The sequence below is a fragment of the Pelecanus crispus genome, chromosome 16 (genome assembly GCF_030463565.1).
Source record: "Pelecanus crispus isolate bPelCri1 chromosome 16, bPelCri1.pri, whole genome shotgun sequence".
Lineage (NCBI taxonomy): Eukaryota > Metazoa > Chordata > Aves > Pelecaniformes > Pelecanidae > Pelecanus > Pelecanus crispus.
The window spans coordinates 10047796-10072450 of NC_134658.1; the positions used below are offsets into that span (position 1 = coordinate 10047796).

Below are 24655 nucleotides of genomic sequence, written 5' to 3' on the forward strand. Positions count from 1 at the left end.
GTCATCAATTGCCTTTCAAGTACCTAGTTTTAGGATAGGAGACAAATGCAGTTCTTTGTAATGTTGGGGGGGGGGGGGGGGGGGGTGGTGGTGTTTGTTTTGGTGGGGGCTTTTTTGTTTGTAAAGGACAACTTTGCATTTCAGAAGAATTGTGAAGCTGATTCTGGGAAACGGGCCATAGAACATAGAGGCGAAATTAGAAATCACAAGTCACACACACACCCCGCCCTTGGATTTTCTGCCCTGCCTAGATTTTCTTTTCCCTGTTAGATGAATCAAAAAGCAGAACTCTCTGCATTGTACTCTTACATGTGCCACTCTAATTACACAGGACATGCATTACAAGTAAGAATTTTGTATTCTGTTCAGAACTGTTCAGGCAGTATCTGGATCAACTCTCCAAGGCCCGGTTTATGAAACAGGATCAGAGACATGAACTGCAAGGAAATCTGTACACCTCGTGCAAATTAAAAAGTCTAAGTTCGGTAGGTACTGCATCTCCAACGCTGTACTATGTCCACCACTTAACATAACTATACTCACTCCTTTTGTGCCCCTCTGAGTAGACAGTTAACCTATTAGCTTCAGTAGAAGCATAACCTCAGTGCCGAGAACCAACTTAGAACATACCTTGCAGGTCCTGCTTTAGTTTACAGTCGGTCCATCTGTGTCATGACACCCCGTCCAATTAAAAGAAAACCAAGAAAGAGATCAGCAGCTTAACAGGACCATTGACCATGATGCAAAATTTACACAAAGTTGGCGGGCACAGTTACCTACAAGTTATGATTAACTATCACGAAAGTTGGCCAGTATGTTTAAACTCATTGGTTGCTGCTGCAGCTGCACAGAAATGGCTGTACACTCATGATACTGAATTTGTTCTTTCTTTAAGATGATGAGGTAACAAAGTAGACATGCAGAGTTCACACACACACACACAAAAAAAAAGAGAGGGCTGCAGTTCTCAGGAAGCCCTTTATTAAGTCAAGGCATTAAAGGAGAAACTACTGCTATTCACCATGCTTCTCGTCTTGAGGTGGTTCATACTGAGCCAGCTGTGGATTTAAAGAGAGGAATTTGGTTAGCTGCAACATTTCAGAGATGCTTTCTACATTAAGAAGTGTAGGAAAACGTTTGGTCCGGAACTGTTCCATTTACTTTGTGCATTTTAATCCATCACTGATATTTACGCAAGTCAATTTTCAACTCAGGCAACAAAGTAACCCTTCCCTCAAAACATCAATTGGTCACGTTGTATAATCATGGACCTATAACGAGGAGGCTTTTAAAATGCACTTTCAAGCATATAGGTCTTACCCTTAATTTTTCCCTGTCTCTTGTTCTAGGTCTCATTAAGTACTTTTCATCTCAAATAGCAGCTGATAACAATCAGTGCCTTATGAGCTTTGATTTCACTGAAATATGATTAAATGAAACAGTCACTCTCATAGCAACAGTACTCAAACTAACATTTCCTGTAATAATTCTAGCTTTTGTTACGCTTTCTGGAGAGTATGACATTTACTTGCAAAGTTGTTTCCAAAGAAACATATGAAGGTGTTTATTTGACCTCAGTTACATTAAAGATAAGCTCAAGCTTCAAAAACAGTTCAAAGCATTAGGACTGAGTTTCTGAAAGATGCCAGTCCAGTTTCCTAAATTAAGATTCTTCCCCTCTCCCGCAAACTGCGGAGTAGATTAAAAGATAAACACAGTACATTTTAAAAAATTAAAGTACCCATGTGTTTCTTGTAGCAACACTAAATTACAGCAATCACTATGCCACTAACAAGAACTGCTAAAACAGCATTTGGTCCTTCTTGTAGATTTTACCACAGAAGATGGCCAGTACACAATCCAAAGTCAGTTTTCTTTTCCACAAAGGGCCTAACTATTGACTTCCTGCCCCCCCGCCCCATCCAAATACCTGCCATTCTGACCAATAAATGTAAGGAAAAGAACAGACCTTCACAGATGAAGGCAACAGAAGAACACCACCTATTTGGACATGACTCAAGTTACCAATAAACGCACAGTTAAAGGCATGTATTTTATGCTAGAGGACTGCTAAAAAAAAACCCCACAAAGCTAAACAGTAGCGTTCTCCCTGCATTCTGTCCATGTGAACTTCTACGGTATGTCAGAATGACAGGCAGAAGATGGTACGGCAAAGAAAGGGAAAAACCAAAAACATTAATACTGGAAAACATGTAAAGTAAGAGACATCATTTGAAGGCTAAAGAAGGCAAAAGCACAAATAAACCCATGATTATGGAAAAGCTTACTTTCCTGGAACAAGTTTTGACTTCTTTAAAAGATTTCTTTAAAGAAAGATCCAGGTTACACTGCTTTCAAGTGTCTACTTACTATCGGTTGCATTTTTAAGTCGGCTACACCGAGTGAACTGCTGGTCTATTGCTACTCCCCCTAAAATTCTGCTCTTTGCCATATTTCCTAGTAAGAAATAACAAATGTAGCTGTAAGGACTCACAGTGGGTAACAGAAAAGGAGGAGAATTACTAGAACAGCAAGAGGGCACTCCAGATGGGAAATACAAACCGGGTAATGCCCAAGAATCCCTTCTCCCAGAACTAAGGTGGGGTGGTTGTCTCCCAGTTAAAAAAAAAACAACCCCAAAAAACACAAAAACCACACACATAGGGATGTTCACATATAACAACAGCCATCCTCTTCCAACAAATGCATGGAAACCTGCAGCGGCACATAAGCTACTAGCTTATTAAGGTTCTCAAAGGTTTCCTTCTTTGGTGGCGTTAGGTTTACAGTCAGCGCCTTCTCGTAGGAGTAAGTTGTTCATATCTCAGAGCTGTTTCAGACAGCCCTCAGGCCCATTAAAGAATGGCTCTGCCTTAGCTAGCACTTCAGATCCACTGTTGTTGCAGACAGGAATACCAGGGTCGTTTCAGCTGAAAAATGCAAATTACTCTCCACGAGTGCCTCCACTGGTAACATCCTGCCAACGTGCAAGTCTGTGCTAGGTCACACAAACTAATATACAGTATTTGTCCTTCAGTTTGCCTTTTGAAAGTCTTTACAATAGATACATTAGCTTTTTTCTTTTTCAAAACTCTTCTGGAAGCATGAGCTGCATAATATCAGACAACTTAAACACATCCAGACAGGACTGAATGAAGACATGGGACTAGCCTCGATAACATATATTTTCACAAAATAAATAAAATCCCTAGTTTAGCAATACTGTCCTATGTTACAGGATATCAGAAGTGTCCCATCAAAAAAAAAAAATCTTTACTATGTTGAGTTCTGTCACCATTCCTCAGCCACGAGGCTAAACAATGCAATAACATCTATCAGTTACCCTAATGGAAGAAAGTTAGCTGTATTCTAAGTATTAAAGCATTCTTCTTGTTGTGTAATAGGGAACTACCGAGGAACACTAAGTAGACTTTTACCTTGGTTTTCAGTTTTTTATTTTCTTCCAACACAGCTTCGTATTTTTCTTTCATCTCTGCCACTTCCAAGCGAAGTGCCTCTATTTCTGGATTCTCAGGAGCTGAAGCTCCCAGATGATGCTTCAGAAAGCTGATATGCAGATGTTAAGTATTTCTTCAGTGAGATAGCATAACCGCATTTTAGTTTTAACACTTACGATGAAGCTAATGCTGCAATACACGTGACCAAAATCGCATTAAACCACTTAAGATTACTAAAGTCTTTTTTATCCTACAGGATGAAGTTACAAAAATAAGAAAGCTTTTCAAGTTCGTTGGTATATTCCTTAAAAAAACAAAAGAAAACAAGACTTCAGTACACACAGGACAAATTCTCATGTTTTACTACATCCTCCTCTTCTTTTTCTCTCTCCGTCTTGTATTATTAAAAAAAAAAAAAGCGTGAATAAGCTGACTTCAGAAGCCACAGATACTGTAAGTACTCGTATCTAATGCTGCAGCTCTGCGACATTCTGTAATGGCCTATAACTTAAATTCATAATTGTTGGCATACTGATACATACAGTTCTTTTGCATGTTGTCAGACTTTCTGTTAGCCTGTAAGAATGCAATTATTAGCTAAAACGCATCCATAAAAGCCATGTTCTCAATGTAAGTCTTCTGAACGAGCCCCTCCAGTTCACCTACGAGTCAGAAGCGGTACTGCTGTTTCACGTGAAGTCTCTATGAACAATTCATAGAAGAGAAAAAGGATACTCCAGTGCACTATTTGGTTTCTCTGGCTCTTCATATAAGGCTACCAACACTGCAAATAGAAAATATTCAACAATTGCAAAACGTTCATGCAACTCTAAGTTTTTAAAACATATACCAACAGTCAGAAGGCATACAAGTTGCATGCTACATTTATAGCGCATTTTTCTGTTTAACGAGATTTTCACCTATATACTTCAACATAAAGAATAGGTCTGCTGTACAGGAGGGAACAGAGCATCCCACCCAGTAACAGCTAGACAGAAGTTTTGTTCATCCCCTAACCACAGTCTTTGGCTATTCTAGCATGGAACAAAAACCAGCCTAGACCATTTTTTACATATTCCACACACAACCCTAGTATCAGCTTTCACAAGCAAAACTGAAATGTAACTATTTTGATACTCTCCTTTCATAAATCATTACTTCCACTTAAGCGACATTTGTGAACTGCAGGACATCATCAGCACTTCCGTAACTTTCAGCATAAAAGCAAACCCTCCATCGAACACCTACAGTTACAAAACTAAATGGCTACCATCAGAGTAGGTGACGCTGATAATCTTTATGGATGGGGGCTCCAGCAGTCAGAATGCTAGAGAGGTCAGGCACAAGCAGCAGTACCCTGACAGCTTAAAAAAACCCAGCCACACACATATCAACTCCATTTCTGGTGAACTCAGTCACATGAATACTCAGAAAGTTCCCAGACATAACCGCTCCCCCACACACACACAGTGGGGGGACACACGTGGCTATAGAAGACATCTGCTTTCATAAATACCCAGATGCACTTCTCCCAGTTTCAGATGTCCAAACTGCACAGCCACATTGGCTTTAAGCTAAGCACCCAAGTTAAAAACAAAATTAGGATGCCACGCCACTAGGAAGACTTGCTTTGCCATTGTATTGCAATAAAAAGAAATCAAATGCACCCACAAGCCAGGCCGATAGCCTTAGCGCAGCACCTATTCGCTTGACATCCTAGATCTGCTGCTCCTTCTTCAAGCAGGAATATCAACAGATTTTCTCCACGTAACGTTGGAAGGCTCTCAAAAAGGCTTCAGAAGGATTTGAAAGATGCTAAGCCATACAGAAAGCCAAAGTATGCATCCAGTTTAGCATCACTATTTTCCCCATTCTGGTACGGATAGTGACTCCCACAAAACTTACAGGTTCACTAGCTTTAGGAGAAGCGCCAAGCTCTACTCGAGAAACGGTCTTTTTAAATAGAGTGTTTTTAAGAGCACATTTGCTGTTACTTTGTCTGAAGCATTTACTTTCTCCGGAGAACTCGGGCAACGCAGCAGCCCCCAAGAAACTCAGCTATTTCCAAAAGCAAGAGAAAAAGCACCTTGGCCAAGTAAGCGAGGTCTCCAGCACACCACGTAAGGGGAAAGGAACCAGCGTCCCGCTCCTCACGTGCCTCTGCCACTGCCGTCCCGCACTGGAGTCACGGCGCTGCAGCTCACAGGCCGCGTGTCCAGGGGGCTCCTCTGCCCTCCCCAGCGCGCGCTGTCCCGCCGCCCGGCTCGGGCTCGGCTCCGAGTGCCGCAGGGAGCCCCCCGACCAGCCCCGCGGCGGCCGCCACGCAGACGGAGGAGAAGCGGCGCCCGGCTCGCCGAGACGAGGCGGGGAGGCAGCCCGAGGGGCGGCCACGCCACAGCCGTGCCGGGGCGGCCGCTGCGCCGGGGGAGCGGGACGCCCCAAAGGGAACGGACCCCGCCCGCGGAAGCGCCCCAAGAGCCGCCCACGGGCCCCTCGGGCGGCCCGACGCGAACCGGAGGCTTACCTTTGGTGAGCGTGTCCAGCACCCCCGACTTCTCCAGGTACCGGCGGAACTGCTCCCGCTTGGAGTCCGCGGCCTGAGGGAGGACGCCCACACGGTCAGAGCGGCGGCGCCCCCCCCTCAGCTACGGAGGCCGCTCGCTGGACCAGGCCGGCCCCCCTCTGCGCCGCGGAGGCGGCACGACAGGCCAAGCCGGTGCCAGGCCGCGGCCTGCCCCGCCGCGCAGACGGCGGAGCAAGCCGCACCAACCCCACGCCGCCGGCAGCTCGCTCCCTCCTACCTTGTAATGCGCCATCTGACCCTCACCGCGCCTGCCCCAGCCGCGCGCCTGCGCCCTACTCTTGTACGGCGCGAGGCCGGCCCAGCGGTTACCATGGCGACGGGACAACAGCAACGCCCTCGGCCTCGCCCTGCGGGGCGGCGTCTGCCGCGGCCGCACCTCGCTGCCCTCCTCCTCTCGCAGGGCTCCTCGCGCCACAGCTCGTCGCCCAGCGGCACGCCAGACTCGGCGCTCTGCCGCCTTCCGCTAGCAGCCGTGGCCGCCGCCGCGCTCCGCCCTGCGCTCTTCGCCAGGTACGGAAGCGCGATTCGGACGCAGCGGCTCCGGGCCCCCCCGGTGAGAGGGCGCGCTGCCGCGGCGGGACTCAGCCGCAGCGCGGGGCGGGGGCGCGCGCCCGGGCTGCGCAAGCACCGTCTGGCGTCCGGTGTCTCCGCTGCGCCCGGAACCGCGGCCGTCGGTCGGGGCAGTTGCTGTGGTACCGGAGGCTGGCGTAGTAACCGGAACGGGCTGAAAAATGGCAGGAGAAGGCTGCAGCAAGCTGCGGCTGCAGGCTCGCCTAGCCGAGGGGCCCCGGAGTTACACGCGGTGAAACCTTCACATCGAGAAGAGTCTTTTGCCTTAGCCCGTTTTAAAAAACGGAAGCGGATATACCGCTTTATTTTTGTGAAACGCTGTGGCATCTACTGACCGATAAAATCCGTTTATTATAAATATAAAACCAAGACCCAACCGAATAATATTGCACCTGCGATGTTAGGGTCTTTTCGCACTTTTTCTGCATGCTCTTCTGCAATGTCTTCGATTTTCACTGAATTAAGTTACACTTTTCTGTTGGCAAGGTACAGCGATGAACTAGAACGTTTGACCCATGTCCACGCAAAGAAAGTTAACAAAAATCCTCTGTCAGCAGCAGAAAACCCAAATTCTTTTGTATCTTCTCTTGAACCAACAAAAATGGAAATGTCATATCCCATAGGTGAGCATCTAATGCTAATTTTCTATTATTTAGACAATGGGAGCGGAGTTTGTTAAATACTAGGCTTTTTATTACAGAGACATTAAATGCAAAACATGCATTAGCACAGTTACCGCCCACAGAAACTTGCACGTCAAGAAATGCAGGAATTAAAGCCACAGTAGCAGCATTACCTCAGCTAAGTCATGCTATACATTTATATACATTCATGTATATTACACGGTGTAAAATTTTACAGTGTAAGCAGAATTACGTACGGCTGTATTTACGTATACACATAGAGTGGTACTAGAGGTGAGGATAGCTGCTGGGGAGCAATCTGCAGTGAATGGTTTCAACCGTATGAATGCGTATTTCTTACGTGGACGGGGCCAAATTAATGCCACTGCTGCAAGCAAAAGAGGCTTTTAGGTTTTCTGGCTCCTTTTTTTCCAACTGTTGTATAGCCTTCAGGCAATCTGAAACACGGCTGGCTCGTAAGCGTGATGCTAACGCATATTAAGAATGTAATGGTGGCGTAACATCGTGACGCTACGTCTCACAAATTATTTTGTCGGTACACGTACAGTAAGTCAAATCCACTAGTAAAAAATACACACGCGTATACTCATGCATCCCAGACGTGACCACCTTGCCGAGTCTTTACAGCCTGTCAGTGCTGTGCAACTCAAGTAAACTTATTTCATTCATAGAAGTCTCAATTACAAATGTAACATAGTATTTTGTTCATCTTTCCCTCCTTTATTATTTCAAGATGTTTCATGGAACTTGCCTTACGCTACATGGACCGGAGCAGCAAGCTGATGAATGTCCTTTATTTGTTTTACTACCCCCATAAAAAGCATAAACAGAAATGCTCCTTCTAAAGAAATAATTACAAGCCTTCTTTGATTTAAAAGTTTGTCAGAAATCGGGGGACAGGCGGACCCCATAGCATCCAGAAAAGGAGTAGTTTTGCAGTTTGGTAAACATTTTGTATGTTTTGTGCCATTGTAACTGAAAGTAGGAAGGTACTACCATTTTTTCTTTTTTTTTTTCCTTTTTTTTTTTTTTTTTAACCATAGTAAGCCTTCTGGTTTGTGACACCCAAAATTTCTGAGAAATAAATTTCAGTAACTTGTTTTCCAATTTAAAAATAAAAAAAATGCTAGCTTATTAGTGTTATGCAAAATCTCAGAAGTAAAGCTCACAACTCATTTATAATTCTTGATGCTTTAAAAATGCAATAGTGTATTTAAAGGTAATAGTTACTCTGATTTTTCTGCTGAGGAAGTCAGTGGTGATACACTGAAAAAAAAGTGTACCGTGGAGTCAAAGAATTAGTGATACATGTATCAAATGTTTTGTTCTTTTTGTATTTAACACAGTTCGAACAGCAGAATGTGTTTGACGTTCTGCTTTCAGACAGCTATCAAATGTCTGCTTGAATTCGCAGAGAGATTAAGCACAAACATATTTACCAATAATTAATTTCTCCTGAGAATGCCAGTGCCATCTTTAGCCTAATTTAATTTACTGGTCTTTGTACAATACATCGTTAGACTGTAAATTTTGTCTTCTACTTTTAGTCAATTTAAATTGTATCAGCTGTGATTTTATGCCTGACTTTTCCTAGTATGTGGACTTACGAGATGTATGTTTTCCTTTTTAGCTGGAAGGGTAGCGTAGAAGTTTATACGCTGAGGTCTAAGCCGCTCTTTCATTACAAAGGAAGGAAAGAGACTATTTAAAAGCTACTTAGCTAATATTCAAAGGGCTACACAACTTTTCTATCTATGTGAAACGGCCGGTTAAAGTTGAACGATTTAGCAACTCATATACATTGGTCTTGCTTATGTTGCAACGTTCAATAATCCCAGCATTGACTAGCGCAATTCACGGGTTAACTCACTATATTTGAAGATCGGTGGGGGCACGCCTGCTGCTGGCATTACTCGACAGTGACAGTCGCCTAGACAGAGAGAAAGGCTTAGGACTATCGCAGTTTCTACTTTGTTTAGATTCTGAGCTCACCTCCCCCATAGAGTCAGGAGTGTCTGGTCGGCCAGAATTTTTTAAGTCAGCATCGTAAAGAGGTCGGGCTTTGTTTGCACTGAAACTGCTTTGTCTTCTGTTGCTGTTCTTTGGAAGAGAATTTGTTGAAGCTCCTGCACTCTCAACCGTTGCCGAGCAGTTCCAAGACGAACCGCTTCCATGTTGTCTTCTGAAACCGGTAATACGAAAAGTTGTATCGGGTCGCAGTGAAGTTTGAGATGGCGTTTCAGCAAAGCTTCTCAAGCACGTCCTCGAAGCTATATCTGCATTCTGACTACCGACAAGGAAATGTTTCTGTTCGGCTTCTTTTTGAGCATCACGTGCTTCGGTCCCAAGCTCGCCAAGCAAGCCTTCATTATTATTTGTGCTAGTATTTTGAGTCTGATTGTCTAAGGCATTTGTAGCTGGCCTCTTCTTTGGCAATTTATTTTCGTGAGTGCGATGGGCGTAGTTGCTGCTGCTTTCTGTACGGTTATTTTGCACAGACTGAAACACGGGAGGAGAATTTAGAACTGGGTAGATGGCAGTGTCGGTTTGCTTTTCCATTAAAAAGTTATAACCGCTAAGTGCAGAAGGAAGAGTTTTTTGAGGGGTGGTGGATATTCCCAAAGAAGAGTGGGGTATCACAGAGTATTTCCTAGATTTGTTTACATAGAAATTGTCAGGGTCGTCCTTGTTTTTATTCTGCCCGCAGAGTCCCATTTTAATTTTTCGGAATCCTAGGTGGATAATTTCTAGGATATTTAAAAGCAATGATACGGTCGCTATTGATTGCATGAATAATATGAACACTGTCTTTTCTGTTGGTCTAGATACAAAGCAGTCCACTGTGTTTGGACATGGATCTCTCTGACATTTATAAAGGGGATCTAGATGAAAGCCATAAAGAAGATACTGCCCAATCATAAAACCAACTTCCACTGCAGATCTTGTGAAAATATGTATCACATAAGTGCAGAGCAAAGAGCCTCTCAGGGGTGCTTTGTTTAGCTTTCTTTGATCCAATTGCCGGAGTTCTCTCTCCAGCCTTTTCCGGTTTTCAGTCATTTCTAATTCAGTGCTTTCAAGTTCCACTCTTACCTGAGCTTTCTTTTTTTGCCTCTCTTTTTCCAAGGCTCTTAGTCTGTATAAGGCATGACCCATATACACCAAGGAAGGGGAAGACACAAATATGACTTGCAAGACCCAGTATCTTATGAGAGAGATGGGAAAGGCCTCGTCGTAGCACACATTTCTGCAACCCGGTTGCTCGGTATTGCATATAAATTCTGATTGTTCATCGTTCCAAACATCCTCAGTTGCTACTCCAAGGACAAGCATTCGAAATATGAAGAGGATTGTTAGCCATATCTTTCCAATAATAGTGGAATGAATGTGGACCTCCTCTAATATGCCTCCAAGGAAATTCCAGTCTCCCATGGTTATTCTGCCATCTTAACACTAAAACGTATGAGAAAAAAAAAAGTATCAAACATTATAAAAGCTGCAGTCCTTCCTTAACGCATTACAAAAACAATGGGAAAAAACATCGCATCTCACATTGAAACCATGGCAATATGACCCACTGCTCATTGATAATCTAGGTATTATTCTCTCTCATCTACAAGATGGAGAAGCGCGTCATCTGCCCGTGTCTAATTTATCGGTAAAAGACATCCTGATAAGCACATCACTATGACATATTAAGCACCCTCGGTCTGCATCAAATCAGTGGGAACTAAGGCGCCCGCTTGTAGTAGGATTTTAAGAGCGTTATGCGGTCCATCAATCGATGATTGAACCATCATTCAATAGCGGTGTGAGCGCGGTACATTTATATTTAGGTCACTTACGAAGGTAGAGGAACATTTCCCGGTCCTCCTTTTCGGATGTTCCGAGCGCCACGTCGCGGCTGAAGTTACGGTAATGTCCAATTACAGTTTTGCAGCAAAAATGGGTTATGTAAAGGAACTCGAGAGGCAATAAAACATCTCGCTAAAATTGCATTGTTAAAAAATATGTTTAAGCCTATAGTTTGGTCCAGACAATTGCTTTTCATTTGCAGATGTCAACGATCATCAAACAAATCGAATCACCGTAATTGGTCCAGTTTCCTCTGATCAATGCTACCTGCATTTGAAATACAGAATAGGGTGCCTAAGTGTCAAGCGTCGCTATCTTTGGCCCCAATTCTGTGAAAAATAAATTTATGCAAAAATTCTCTACCGGCATTTTCCTAAATGATTATCATCTGAGTACAGATAAACTGGTAGTATATGCGTGTTATCGCACATCTCGCCTTTCTTTCGTACGTTTGTTTCTTTCTCCGTTACAGGGTACTACATTGTGGACAAGATTTTAAATTCCTTTTCGGTGTTTATGTTATTGCATACACTAACAAAAATCTCCTTCTTTTTTATTGCGGGGATAACTGGTACATCTGTAGATTTACCTTTTCATTGAATGTACGGTACGGTTCGATAGAATTCTGTTATACTAAAACCAGAATAATATGGGGTTTTTTTAGGATAAAGGTGGTAAAAGACAGTGTTTTCTGTTCAAATGGGATTCATTTTAACTCTGTAAAACAGGAGCGTTAAGAAATCAAATGGAGGTTGCGGTCTTACGGCCGCAATACCGATGATTATAGAGGAAACTTTGCGTTAAGGCAGCCTACTAAACGTGCAAATACTCTTGCAAATCAGTATACGAGTAGGCAAGTTAGACATTTCTTAAAGATAAACAAATTAAAAATAAATGGTACATTAAAAATAAAACATACCTTTCTTTACAAAAATGTGTAAAAGTAACAATCTGCGGCGTCCGATAAGAAGTTACAACCCCTGCCATCTTCCATCTGTGCGAGTAAATTTCACATTATAAGCAGTTTATTTCGCTACAGGAGGAAGTGATGGATCACAAGCCTTGCAAATTGAATTTATATTTGCTAGGGACGGAGGGAGGAGAAAATCAATCTGTTGTTCGGTCTGCTACCGCTCCAAGCGTAATTTAACTATGACTAGTGAAAGAATCTCATTTAAAAAGCTAGAAATGAAAAATCTGCAGTTCTGACTTCTTTCAGATTATCTTCCCTTTCGCCTGTCCAGCACCTTCCAAGTTTTAAGAAAGACCTCAGCCTCAGACAAACAGAATAAAAGAAAACTTTCAGACTGAGGTTTCGTTTACATATCTCAGTAGCAGCAAACACTTTGCTTGCCTATGGAAAAGCAAAGAAGGTAAATCCTCCCGAATATTACCATTGTAAATTTCTGCAGACGGTCTGTTCTCCTGGAATGGCTTAGCACCACACGCCTGATGTAAAAACCCAGTGGTAGTAATTTTGGCCCCTCCAAAGTCACTCTCTTTATAGACGGCATCTGTCCTTATATTCTAATGATTCTGCACCTCTCGTTTATTCTCCTTATGCCAGCTTACTTGTCATACTGACTTTAAAACGCCCCTGGACATGGCAACTGTTTTACACCATGTCCTGGTTTCGGCTGGGATAGAGTTAATTTTCTTCCTAGTAGCAGGCATAGTGCTGTGGTTTGGATTTAGTAGGAGAATAATGCTGATAACACGCTGATGTTTTTAGTTGTTGCTGAGTACTGCTTATGCCAGTCAAGGACTTTTCAGCTTCCCATGCTCTGCCAGGGGCACAAGAAACTGGGAGGGGGCACAGCCAGAATAGCTGATCTAAACTGACCAAAGGGCCATTCCATACCATATGACGTCATGCTCAGTAAGGAAATTGGCGGGGGGGGGGGGTTGGCCGGGGAGCAGCGATCGCTGCTCGGGAACTGTCTGGGTATCGGTCGGTGGGCGGTGAGCAATTGCATTGTGCATCACTTGCTTTGTATATTGTAACTATTATTATCATTATTATATATTTTTTTTTTTTACCTTATTTCCATTATTAAACTGTTCTTATCTCAACCCAGGAGTGGTTTTTTTTCACTCTTACTCCTCCGATTCTCTCCCCCATCCCAGCGGGGTAGGGGGAATGAGCGAGCGGCTGCGTGGTGCTGAGTTGCTGGCTGGGGCTCGGCCACGACACACCATTTTTCCCGTCCATATAATTCAGTATTTCTTTTTAGGAGTAAGTCATTATCAATCCAGCCTAAGCATCAGACATGCTAAAGATATCAGTCATTCTTCTTGATAGCGATACTCACGTATAGCCTGTAAAAACAGACCACGTGACGCAAGTCCCCTTTTTATCCCAGGCCTTCAGCTACCCCTCCACATTACCTCAGCGGGAAGAATATCTAGAACAGGCTTAAATATTTTCCAGTATAAAAGAGTGCCTGAACTGCCTAGTCTCAAAGAACGGGGATTTTCTAGGTGTTTAGGAACGCAAGGGCCACATATATTAATTGATATAACTGTTCGCTGGTTACAACCTACTGTTGTTAACTTTTCCTTTTAAATTCCTCCCTTTCCTGTTCCTTTCTTTACAGCGGATGGACTGTTGCGGCAGTCACCCTGCGACTCGGGTGAATAAATGGGTTTGTTCTACTGAAGAACCCGCTTTCTTACGGTAAAAGATTCGGTAAAGCTATACACTATATATCCTCCCCGTGTCAGCATGCGGCAGAATTAGAAACGGAATCCACGGTTGCACTTGTACTCCACAAACCTACCATTCTCTGTGTCTCCCTAGAGGAGGATAAGGACGGAGCTACCAGAACAGAATGCATGCTCCCTATCCTAAATTATCCTTCACCGAGTTTAAAGAAGGTTGATGGGGAGGAGGAGAAAGCGGAAGAATGGCGGCAGAAGTTCTACAGGCTAAAGGTACGTTTGGGTTGGAAAAGACCTTAAAATACCACCTAGTCCAGACCGCCTGCCACGGGCAGGGACATCTTTTGCTAGATCGGGTTGCTCAAAGCCCCGTCCAACCTGAGTTTGAACACTTCCAATGATGGGGCATTCACAATTTCTCTGGCACGTTGTTCCGGTGTCTCACCACCCCCATTGTAAATAATTTCTTCCTTTGCTGACATAAAGATTCTAAGAGTAAATGCTATCTTTAAAAAGTCCACCTGGCATTTGGGGGTAGATCGTAGCTCATAAGTTGAGCTGATGCACAAAAATTATTTAAGAGAGCTTAAAATCTACTCAAATTTTTTTTGAGCCGATCAGACTGCTACAGTGCATTTTGGGGACCGATGGTAGGCTGGGGAACGCCCTTTCGAACACTCTAAACTTCAGGAAAAGCCTGCAATAAATGTTGGGGAGGGCTAAGGGCTAAGGGAAAGAGACCTAGTTTTAGAAAAGGAAAGATGGAGAAAGAAATAGGCTTCGTTTGTGTACAAAGATTGTCCTGGAGCCAGCATTAGCAGCACAGTGGCCAAGGATTCGGCCTTGCTAGGCATGCCTGGTATTAACATGAACTCCGCCGCTAGGATCGGTATGAGCTAAGAAGTATATCTAGCACTATAATGCTCTTTTAGACGATTCTCCTCAGCACCCTGCAAAAGCGTGTCGCTGATCCAAGTGGCCTGTATAGGCTAAATAAACTTCCTCTGCTGAGCTAAAACTCTAAAAAGCTAATCGTTATCTTAATTTTGGTGCTGGGGATCAGTCGATAGGTCGCGTCCGATTTCATAGTTAAATGACAGCTTGCCTGGAAGTATTCAATCGTTTTGGCAAGCTATTAGTCTACAGGCAGCCATTTCTACTAAGTACTTAAAGTAGGTTTCTAAACGTTTTTCTGCTACTGGTGAAAAAAATTCTAAGTCAGTCCACTGAAGCGGTCCACGGACACTCCCCCCGCCTCCCACCTCCTGCAAAGATGCTGAGGCTTTGTTTGAAAAATCCTAAGTGTTCGGTGAGACCGATCCACGGTGGTTGGGGATCTACTTGTTCTGTAAAAGATAACGGTTAAGACGAACATTTAACGATCTGCACATAATGTTCCAGCATGCATTATCTCATTTAAAATGGTATTTCGGTCAAATGACAACTTGACAAGTCCGGAGGGAAAATGAATTTGAGCGCCGATGACAATTTTGTAACGCCGATGCTGTTCTTTAGCTTAGTCCAGACAGTTTGCGGATGTGACTATTTACACAAACTGTCATACCAACGTTCAGCGTTTAGTAACAAAGTACTTAGTGATGTAAGGAGAAAATACTCGGTTTTCTTCCAGGTCTAGAAGCTACCTCACTGGCTTTCCCTCGGTGGTGGGTTTGCTGCAAAACGTCCCCCAAACTTTAACAACTGTATGATGTTTTCTTAGCTCAGGGTCAAACGCCACAGAAATCATTCAATTGTGGAAATATTCTCCGAAAGTCAAGACCTTTTCATTCCTACTCGTCAATAGTGCGCACTTTATGTGTGCAATTGATTTGCATTTTCTACTGTATTTTTCTGACCTACAATGGCCAGCTAGATAACTAGAGGCACAAACATCAGTGATGTGTCCTATAGGCTTTCAGGGTAATACGGACTCACTCCCATAGTTTTCTGTCAGTAATGAAGTTAGGATCACAAGTGATAAACTGCAATAATGAGAAATCTGGACAACCGTACTACTCGATACTGTCTTTAAGACCACCAAATCCAGCGGTACCGTGTTTGAATGCAGGCCAGAGAATACCGTATAAAGAGTGAGGCGCATGCTTTTCGCATTCGTCCGTTTTCTGTGCTGCCTTACAGATTCACTTTTGATTGCTAAGATATATGTGCAAATCAGTAGGTGCAAATTTGTGTTTTCACTGTCACGAGCAAAATTTCTGAAGATGCCCTGGCATTTATCTAAAAGGTTTAAGGTGTTTTTTTAGTCACTAATTAGCTACTTTTAAGCTTAGATAGCGTGCCGTATTTCCACTTGGGACTTCCCTTTTCCCCGCACAAGTTCTTCACTATGTTGAAAAGAGCCTCTTGTAAAGTAAGCAGGATGCTCGTACTCCCCAAATGCGCCATTCCGAGACATTTTCAGAACACTCAAAAAACAGTTTCTTGCTATATAGGAACTGATTGTGTAGAAATGTTGTACATCTGAGGCATTAAATCGCATCCTTGCAACTGAGAAACATCCAATTGGATGAGCCTCGGCATCTTTAAAGAAAAGGTAGTCGCTTCTCCTTGAAGAGAATTTGAGCGGTATGCCAGTCAGTTAGGTAGCTCGGGCTGCACGTGTTCATCATGTGGGTAATAGGCTAAAAATCATAAAAACTATTTCCTCGCCTGAGATGTTTTACCCTTGTTCTGGCCACTCTGCGAGGAATTTTCCAGTCGTCTTTAGGGTGAGATCTACTTACCTGAGGAAATGGGTTTTGACGTGCTGTTAGCGACCGCAGGAGGAATATTCCCATTTGTCACAAATGGTGTTCTCTCTCCTCAGCAGGTACTGGTGTCTGTAAGAAAAGGCCGGTTTGTTGTAACAGGTGTCACCAACTCTGGACGTTTGCCCGTGGAGCTGTGAGGACTAAAAAGATCAGGTTATCGTCCTTAATGCAGACAAACTGGTTCTTGTGGGGGTGCACGTACGTTGGTTGGAAGTGCATTTTAATTCAATAAATGGGATTGATTCGTGCCTACGGTCATGTTAGTACGGTGGCTAAAACCAAGCTTATAAAAAGCAACTGTAATGCGTTCCTGGTGTCCGTCTGCTCGTTCTGCTGAGATTCCTAACGAGGGGCAAAACATTTTGAGCTGCGAGCAAGAATACCACAGCTTTCCTTTATCCATTTTCCTGCTCGTATGTGCGTGGGTGTTTATCATTTAAAATGGAGAGTTCACAGTTTTTTATTCACTTTTTTTTTGTGCAGAGGTTGCTGTTGAGGGCTTCTCACTGAGGAGCTTACGGTTCATTATTTTATTTTGTGGGGCTTGGTATTTATCAATCAGCGTTTCCAGCTCAATCAGTTACCGATCACGGCGCAGGATTTAAAATCTAAACTTATCCAAATTTTTAAATCCCCAACGACCATTTGGGTTCCAAGCTTTGCAGTTTATCACTTCTGGATTCAGGGTTTACAGCTTAAGGATTTCGATCTTTCTATTGAACAGGTGACAATCAGCTGTAAGCCCTGAATCCCAAACAGTAGAGGGCTGCAAACCCTCCTTTGCAGGTCGCAACTGTAACACGCCGGGACTAGCGTTTGTTACGATCCCAGTAAGAAAGGCACTCAGACTCCATCTTGGTTAAATTTCCATTTATTGACGCTAACGCTAGAGGGAAAAAGAGGATAGTGTAGATAATCGTACATCCCTTCAGATGCTGGGAACCTCGGCTGGTGCAGAATCAGAGGGACCTCTTATCAGGGCACAGCATGCAGTCCAGATCCTGTCCCTGGAGAGGTTCCACTGACAGCTCGATCTTTAGAGCTCTTACAGCGCTTTTCTGAAAAGAAAAACAGTTCTATTAATCATTTCTACCATCAGTCACAAGGATGTTTGCATGAGACCCTCCCGCTTCGCTTGAACATGAAGCCAAGGTCCCTGGCCGGCGTAATTGCCACCTACAGGCTCCTTCGTTACCATTAGCTAGCTAAGTTTACGCTGAGACCGACGGATACGTGCAGCGCAAAGCAGGCTGTACAAGCACACCAGGCCGCTCCTGTGTTTGCTGGCAGCACCGTGATACGGTCCCGTTGTGGCTGGGAGAGCGGGCCAGGGTCTCTGTGGCTGATGCCGAGTGAGGGAGTTTCTGCAGAGACAGAGGATGCCTCTGCAGGTGATTTCCCGTTGGCTGCACTGAGGTCCGCGGTGCATCTCACAGCTCCTCCGGGACGCTCCCTTCAAGTTTTCGGAAAGCAGCTCTCAGCAGCCGGGCCGTAGCTCTGCTGCCGTGGCAAGCCCAGCTGCCACTAGCAGGGCTGATGGCGATCGCCCTCTGCGTTCTCAACGAACCACAACCACGGGCCATACAGCAGATGGGATGGGGCTGCAGCTATGGGGCAGGTGCTGCTCAAGGCATCGGCTGGCTGGCTGGGATCGGCCTCTTGGAGGCGGGGTGCCCTGCTCCGCGCGGGGCCGTACCATGCCAGGGCCGTCTGGGACAACCGAGATGCCGCCGAGCATCGCCAGCCGGGGCTGGAGCAGCCGCTGCAACCGTGGAGAAGGCGAGCAGGGAGGAGGGTCCGTGTTCGGGGCTGCGGGTCCCGCACAAGCCGCGGATCCACCCCCGGCAACGTGACACGAGCGGTGGGGGTGTGAGAGGTCTGGGGGCGCACGGGGAGGGAGCCGGGGAGAACCACGGTGGGGCCGTTGAGGGGGGCAATGGTGGCGCACCGGCGCGGCGTCGGGGCCTCGCTGCACCAGGCAGGCCGCAAGCGGGAGAAGCCCTGGGGGGCATCGCGGAGAAGAGGGGACTGAGGCGGTTCGGGGCCGCGCGAGCGAGAGGCGTAGGGTGATGCTGGAGAGGCTGGGGCGTACGCGGCGAGGCGGGGGGAGAGCTGGAGCAGTATCGCAGCTGAGTCGGCCGCTCCTGCGAGTAGCAGGGCTGCGCTCTGGTCTCCGCGGGGCTGGGGAGGGAGCAGAAAGAATACAGACGGTATCGCCAAAGGATTAAAAATTTACAGACCGCAGGGGCACGCCGTAGAGTCTTCCGACACCGGACACCGGGAATACACTACTGGTTTGTGCGGCATGCCGGGAGGCGTAATCTTCCGGTGCTGGACTTCCGGACGGCCATTTTGCACCGCGCAGCATGCCGGGAGACGTAGTCCTCCAGCACCGGCCTTCCGGGCATCCATTTTGTGCTGTGCAGCATGCCCGGTGGTGTAGTTTTCTGGCACTCGACATGCAGTCGCCCATTTTGGCCCTGCACGACATGCTGGAAGGTGTAGTCTTCCAGCACCGCTGTTCCACTGGGCTGTTTTGTTTCGTTCAGTATGTGAGATGGGAAGTCTACCAGCACTATGCTGCAGGACACCCATTTTGTTCTATGCACCATGCAAGGAGATGTAGTCTTCCATCTCTCGACTTGCAGTGTTGTCCAAAGAACTGATTTGTCACCCGGTGTGCAGTGAGTCAATATTCGCACACGCAGGAGAGACATTGCTTATTTATCTCAGGTTTGAGCAAGCCTGGGTGCTTGGTGGTTTCCACAAATCAAGCACACCAAGCAGGACTTTCTGCACCATATTTATACACAAAACTTGCAAAGTTAGTAATCTTTCAAGCCTGTCCTCTTCACGATAATTAGTTAGTAATTAACATCCCACTGCTATTGGTTGGATATCCACATTTAATTGTCACGTCTCCAGTCCTTTGTCTGTCTGTGTGGTTCCCTCAGGACACTTTTTCCCAGTCACGATGCCTCCCAAGAACTTTCTTGTGCTCCACGTGCATCTTACAGCACTTGGAGCCACACAGCGCTCTTTGGCTCCTCTATGCTACCTAGGATTTCTGTGGTCAGTCCCCAACCACCCGAGACCATCTGTACTCTGCTGAGACGATCACCCGAGTTCCTCCTCGTTGTCCCAAGCTTCCTTTTGTCCATTACCCCGCCTCAACACCCCTCTCCTCACAGTCACGATGCCTCCTGAGACTTTCCTCATTCTCCACAGCACCCTATGGCACTTTATCTCCGCTTCCATCTTTGTTGTTCCGTCAGAGCCTCCCATCTTTCTTTGCTATGCAGCGCTCCTTTATCTTTCTCTCTGCCATCGAGGGTGTCTCCGTTTGGTTCCTCTCTTGCTCGGTCATCTGTAGTTTGCCTCCATGGCCTTCTGAGACTGTGAGGCCTTCATTGTGTCTCCAAGCCTTCTTGTCTTTCCCAGCCCCCTCCTAATTCCTCTACTCTCTGTAACAATGTCTTCTGAGTCCTTTCTTGTACTCGATAGCACTCTTGTAGCAACTGAGCTCCCTTTTGAATTTTTTTTTTTTTTTGGGGTGCGTTTCAGAGTGCTCTTATCTTACTCTTTGCTGTTTAGGATGCCTTCATTCAGCCCCCAGCTCCCTGACAATACCTGTACGTTGCTGAAATGCCCTCTGGAGTTCCTCATTGTTATCTCTGAGGCTTCTTTGGTCTCTCGGGCCCCCTCAGAACTCGTGCGCTCCCTTTGCCGAGCTCTCGCGAGACATCCCCTATGCCTCAGAGCCCTATTCTAGATCAGGAGGGCACTTTGCAGTCCTCTTTTCCCCTTAGAACCCTTCCTGAGTCCGCATCTGTTACCCCAGTCGGTCTGTCTGTCCTCTCACCTGTTCAGTGCACCTCCATTCGGTCCCTGGTGCCCTGAGGACATCTGTACTTTGTTCCATTCCCTTTTGAGCTCATTGCATCCCAGAGACTTGTTTAGTCTCTCCGGCCCCCTCGGAAGCTCTCTAATCCCTGTGACGACACCTCTCGTTCTGTCAGAACATTTGCCAAAGCCATCTTTGTGGTCTACAGCAGCCCCTTTGCTTTCTGTCTTAGAGTATGTTTCTATTTGGCAGCTGGTACCCAAAAACCATCTATCATTGGCTCAGATCTCTTGAGTTTTTTGGAGAAACAGATAGCCCACATCTGTTTTCATCAACACATCTCCTGGCACAGTTTTTTGTTGTGTTGTGCAGTTTGTTTTTCTTCTAGTTACTTAGGTGTTAATTAGGCCGGTTCATATAGTTTCTGATACATTTCTCATATTTTCATGGGATTTTTATGTTTTCTTTCTTTCTGGGAATCATCTAGTTCTGCTAAGGGAGTCAGTCGGAGCGATCATCCGGATGCCTGTGTGTCGGTGGCGATTCATAGCCAGTAATTTACTTGCCAATCCGGCGTATTTCTGCCAAGGGATTCTTACAGGATCTAATTCTGCTTTGTCATTTGGTCCTATTGAAAACACCATTTTGGCAGAAGTTAGGTAGCACCTGTGGTATTGCTAGAAATGAAGCCTAACCCTATAGCATTTTGGTCTTTTTTTGATAGGATGTTAAAGCACATAATTTTCAATAGCAACATCATTACTGCATTTAACGAGCTGTTTTCCTGCATAGCTTCATATAGCATCTGTCTTTTTCTGTTTATACTCTGGATAGGTGAAGTTTAATTTCCTACCCGGTCACATTGCCAATGCCATAGATGTCATAAAAGAGCAGATATTGTTGTTTCTGGCGAGGGCCGCTTCCTCTCTTTGTCGCTTTGCACGCTATTATCTCGTGGCAGGTAAGGCAATCCCTGTCGCTCCTCCGACAGCCTTTATGCCTTCTGGTGTTTTGCCCCTCCCCTCTCCCAGGTGATTGTGGGCGGGGTGGTGGAGGGCGGGGCCGGAGGTATTTAAGCCACAGCCTCGGCTCAGGGAGCTCATTCTGCTCCTGGGCTTTTGTAGTATCAGTGTTCTCATGGTTTTTTCAGTTAGTAGGAGTTTTGGGGTTCTTTTACATGTTTGGGCAGGTATTTTTTGATGTTTAAAGAAGCAGAGGTGTTTGAGGTAAGGACTTCAGGATCTGTTGATGTTCAGCTTCATATATAATAGAAAGTATGTTTATGTCTGGCTTTTTTTTCTTCCTAAGTTTGAAAACTTTGTATCAGGTTTTAGGGGTGGCCAGTTGGCTTAGCACTAATTTTTTTTTTCTAACTGTATGTACTTTGTGTTTTGCTGGACTTCCTGACTTTGTTCAAGGCATAACTTTGTAAATTAATTGGTTTTGCTGCATATCATGTAAGTGAGTGACATTATGTCTTAATAGGACTGTTGGTGAAATGATCTAATTATGGGTTCAGATGAGCCTCTTGGATATATCTTTATATAGAGTTTAAGCATTTCTCTGGAAAGCAGCAGGGATGTAAGCCATAACATTTTTCAGCACATGGAACAGCTTATTGACTTTCCCAGTTGCCCATGGAGTACTATTTGACTATTGGAATCTTTATGGTTCACAGTAGATTTTATGTATTTTGTATGTGTTGGGACTTTGCTTATTTTGCAGACTTGTGGCAGAGCCCAGAGTTTATGGGAAGATATAAGATTGGAGGTGGCCACAGCATGCAGGATAAGGATTGGAAGAACAGCTCCTGAAGAGCAGTTGATAAAAGGGGTTCAGGGGTGCAAATACAGGGCAGGAGCTACCTTCCTTCCTTGACAGTGCAGAAGAAGAGAAGGGGTTTCTAAAGCGTTGGGGCTGGGGGATAGTTGAGAAAGGGAGCTGGGTTCATCAGCATTTCTCAGATGAGTTTTGCAGTTAGTTTTGGGTGTCAGCAAGGCCTGTTCTACTTCAGTCTCATCATGGCCCATGAGAGGTGTGACTGCATTTAGGTGAGACATGGTGTGAGCTGTCTGGGCCTCTGTGTAGCTTCACATGGGTCTCAATGTTAGATGAGGCTCATCTCAGAAAGCATTAGGTGCATTAAGGTACACTAAGATATATTTTTCAGAACTGAGGTCTATGTTTCTCTGTGGTTTTTAGCTATTTCATTTCCTGATTTAATTTTCCTGTTGGTCCCTGTGTCATGGTCATTGTTACTTAGAGGCATTAACTAGGCACATTTTCTCTGTGCAGGCTTGTGTCACTGTCTTACCTGGTGTTCCTCTAAGAAGGTGCATCTTAAGTACCCTTGTAACAGTTTCCACCCAGGGGTTTGTCTCTTATTGCAATCCTGGGCATGTGAGTTTTTTCTATTACTCTGACATTCTTTTCTCTCCAAGTGCCCATGAGGTCTGCTCTAGTGTCAGTAATGGCAGTTATGTTCTATGGTCCTTGTTCCTCTATTTTGTTTTTTAATCATCAGTTTTTGTAGTTGGAAAATGTCTATCTTAGATCTTTGAGCCAGCATGTCATGCCATGGTGATTTTTCTGTTGAATGACAGGCTCTGTAATTCCATAAGGGGCTTTGTAGGTAATTAGGGCTTTTGGTTGAAGAGTTTATCTCTGGTTTTGCAGGTTCTTTGGGAGCTGCCTTTAGAAATGGGTGAGCCTGTGAGGTCTGCTGTGTAGTAGAGACGAGGAGCGGGGGGCTGGTGATTTATTGTGAGAGCAATGTTAATTTTGTCTCTTGGTATCCTAGGCACCTCAAGCGACAACAGCAATGGTGTCCAATCCTGGAATCAGTGCAGAGCAGGTGACCAGAGGTCTAAGGCGTGTCTGAGGTGTGACATGTTGCATCAAAGGTCTGTATGGGCTGATGCGATGCTGACTGCTGGCATTGTTGTCTGTGGATTAGTTTTTGGTTTGGTGTAGTCTTTTGTTTTTTCTGTGTGTTTTTTTGGCAGATGATGAAGAGGAACCTTGTGACTGCCAGTCTTATCCCATGGATTGAATGTTGTTTTTATTGTTGAGGATCAATTTGGGCTCTTGGTTGTTTGAGAGCTAAGTTGAAGCATGGGTGTTGGAGAGGGGTCTGCGGAGGGAGGGGATGAGGTTGGCGGTTGCAGGAAGGGGTTTCTAATACAGCATAGGGGAGAGGACTGTCCAGGAATGGTCCCCTTTGGGCAGGGAAAGCGAGTGAGTTATTCTTCAGCATGAAGCTAATGTGTAGGGCAGTGCAGTTCAACCTGTCTGTGTTGTTTGTATAGTATGTCTTCTGTGTCTAGGACTTTACTTGGCTCTCAATGTTCTTTTTTGCACTCAAGGAGCATGGCATGTGCCTCAGTTGCTATCCTAGGGTCTCGAATGCCTGTAGTGATAGGCATAATGCCAATCAGGTGCTGCTTTTTGCAAGCACGGATCCATGTTGCATCTTGGAAGTTTCTGGATGGTCCTCTTTTGCAGTGTTGTTGCAGGCTGTGTGAGTGGCTCTGCTGTATAGTTGTGCCTTTTTGCCAACTTGGATTTTTTCCTTGCACTGTTACCTTCATAGGTCTCAAAGCCAGGCTTTTTGCGCATTCATCTTCTCAGTTTTGGAAGTAATGTCTTGTCACGGGCTGTGATATTATACTCTTTTTCTGGGGTGGGCATAGAGCCTCCTCACATCACTGTCACAGTCCCACAGGTCATCTTGGGCCACAGCATTGTTTGTCTGGGTGTTGTTCCTCTGGCTGAGAGGCTTTTTTTCTTGTCTTTGATGCCTGTTGTTTGCAGGGTTCTGTGCGGAATTGATCTGAGCTTCTGTGTGTTTGGCTTGGAGCCTCCCTGCCTGGGGGTGTCTAGTCAAGGTAGATGGAATAGTGATCAGAGCCTATGGTTAATAGGTTGATATGCCTAGACTATTGAGGCTAAGGTTATACAGTTATCTGGGATGCAGTAGTCACTAGTAGGTTGTGTGGATAGCTTGTTTTAATGGGGATGTGCAGGGCTATGCGGGAGGGTCTGTTCAGGGGTAGCAAAGCAGATTGCATCTCAAGGTGTTAAGGCTTTTTATGTGGTGGGCTTAAAGGTTTGGGGGGGGGGCGTTCATGTTAGTGTTTTGGTTTTTTTTCTGGTAGGCTGTAGCTGGTGTCTCAATGGTATTTTCAATTGGGAAAAAGCCCTCTGGAGTTGATAAGGTATCAGTCTGCGTCACGGTGGATTCTTGGATAATACTGGTTTTGCAGATG

At 45.1% G+C, this 24655-nt stretch overlaps 2 protein-coding genes across 2 annotated transcripts; both read right to left on the reverse strand.

Moving 5' to 3' along the window:
- Window positions 1–959: 959 nt before the first annotated feature.
- MYCBP (MYC binding protein) lies at window positions 960–6293 on the reverse strand. Its single transcript, XM_075721945.1, has 5 exons — window positions 6260–6293; window positions 5983–6055; window positions 4194–4242; window positions 3438–3567; window positions 960–1058 (listed from the first exon to the last, which is right to left on the reverse strand). The coding sequence occupies exons 1-5, from the start codon at window positions 6272–6274 to the stop codon at window positions 1014–1016; spliced, it is 312 nt and encodes a 103-aa protein (XP_075578060.1). The 5' UTR covers window positions 6275–6293; the 3' UTR covers window positions 960–1013.
- Window positions 6294–9030: 2737 nt separating this feature from the next.
- On the reverse strand, window positions 9031–10746 carry GJA9 (gap junction protein alpha 9). The gene has a single exon (XM_009489670.2). It carries the CDS (start codon window positions 10686–10688, stop codon window positions 9126–9128), a length of 1563 nt encoding a protein of 520 aa, XP_009487945.2. The 5' UTR covers window positions 10689–10746; the 3' UTR covers window positions 9031–9125.
- Window positions 10747–24655: the final 13909 nt, after the last annotated feature.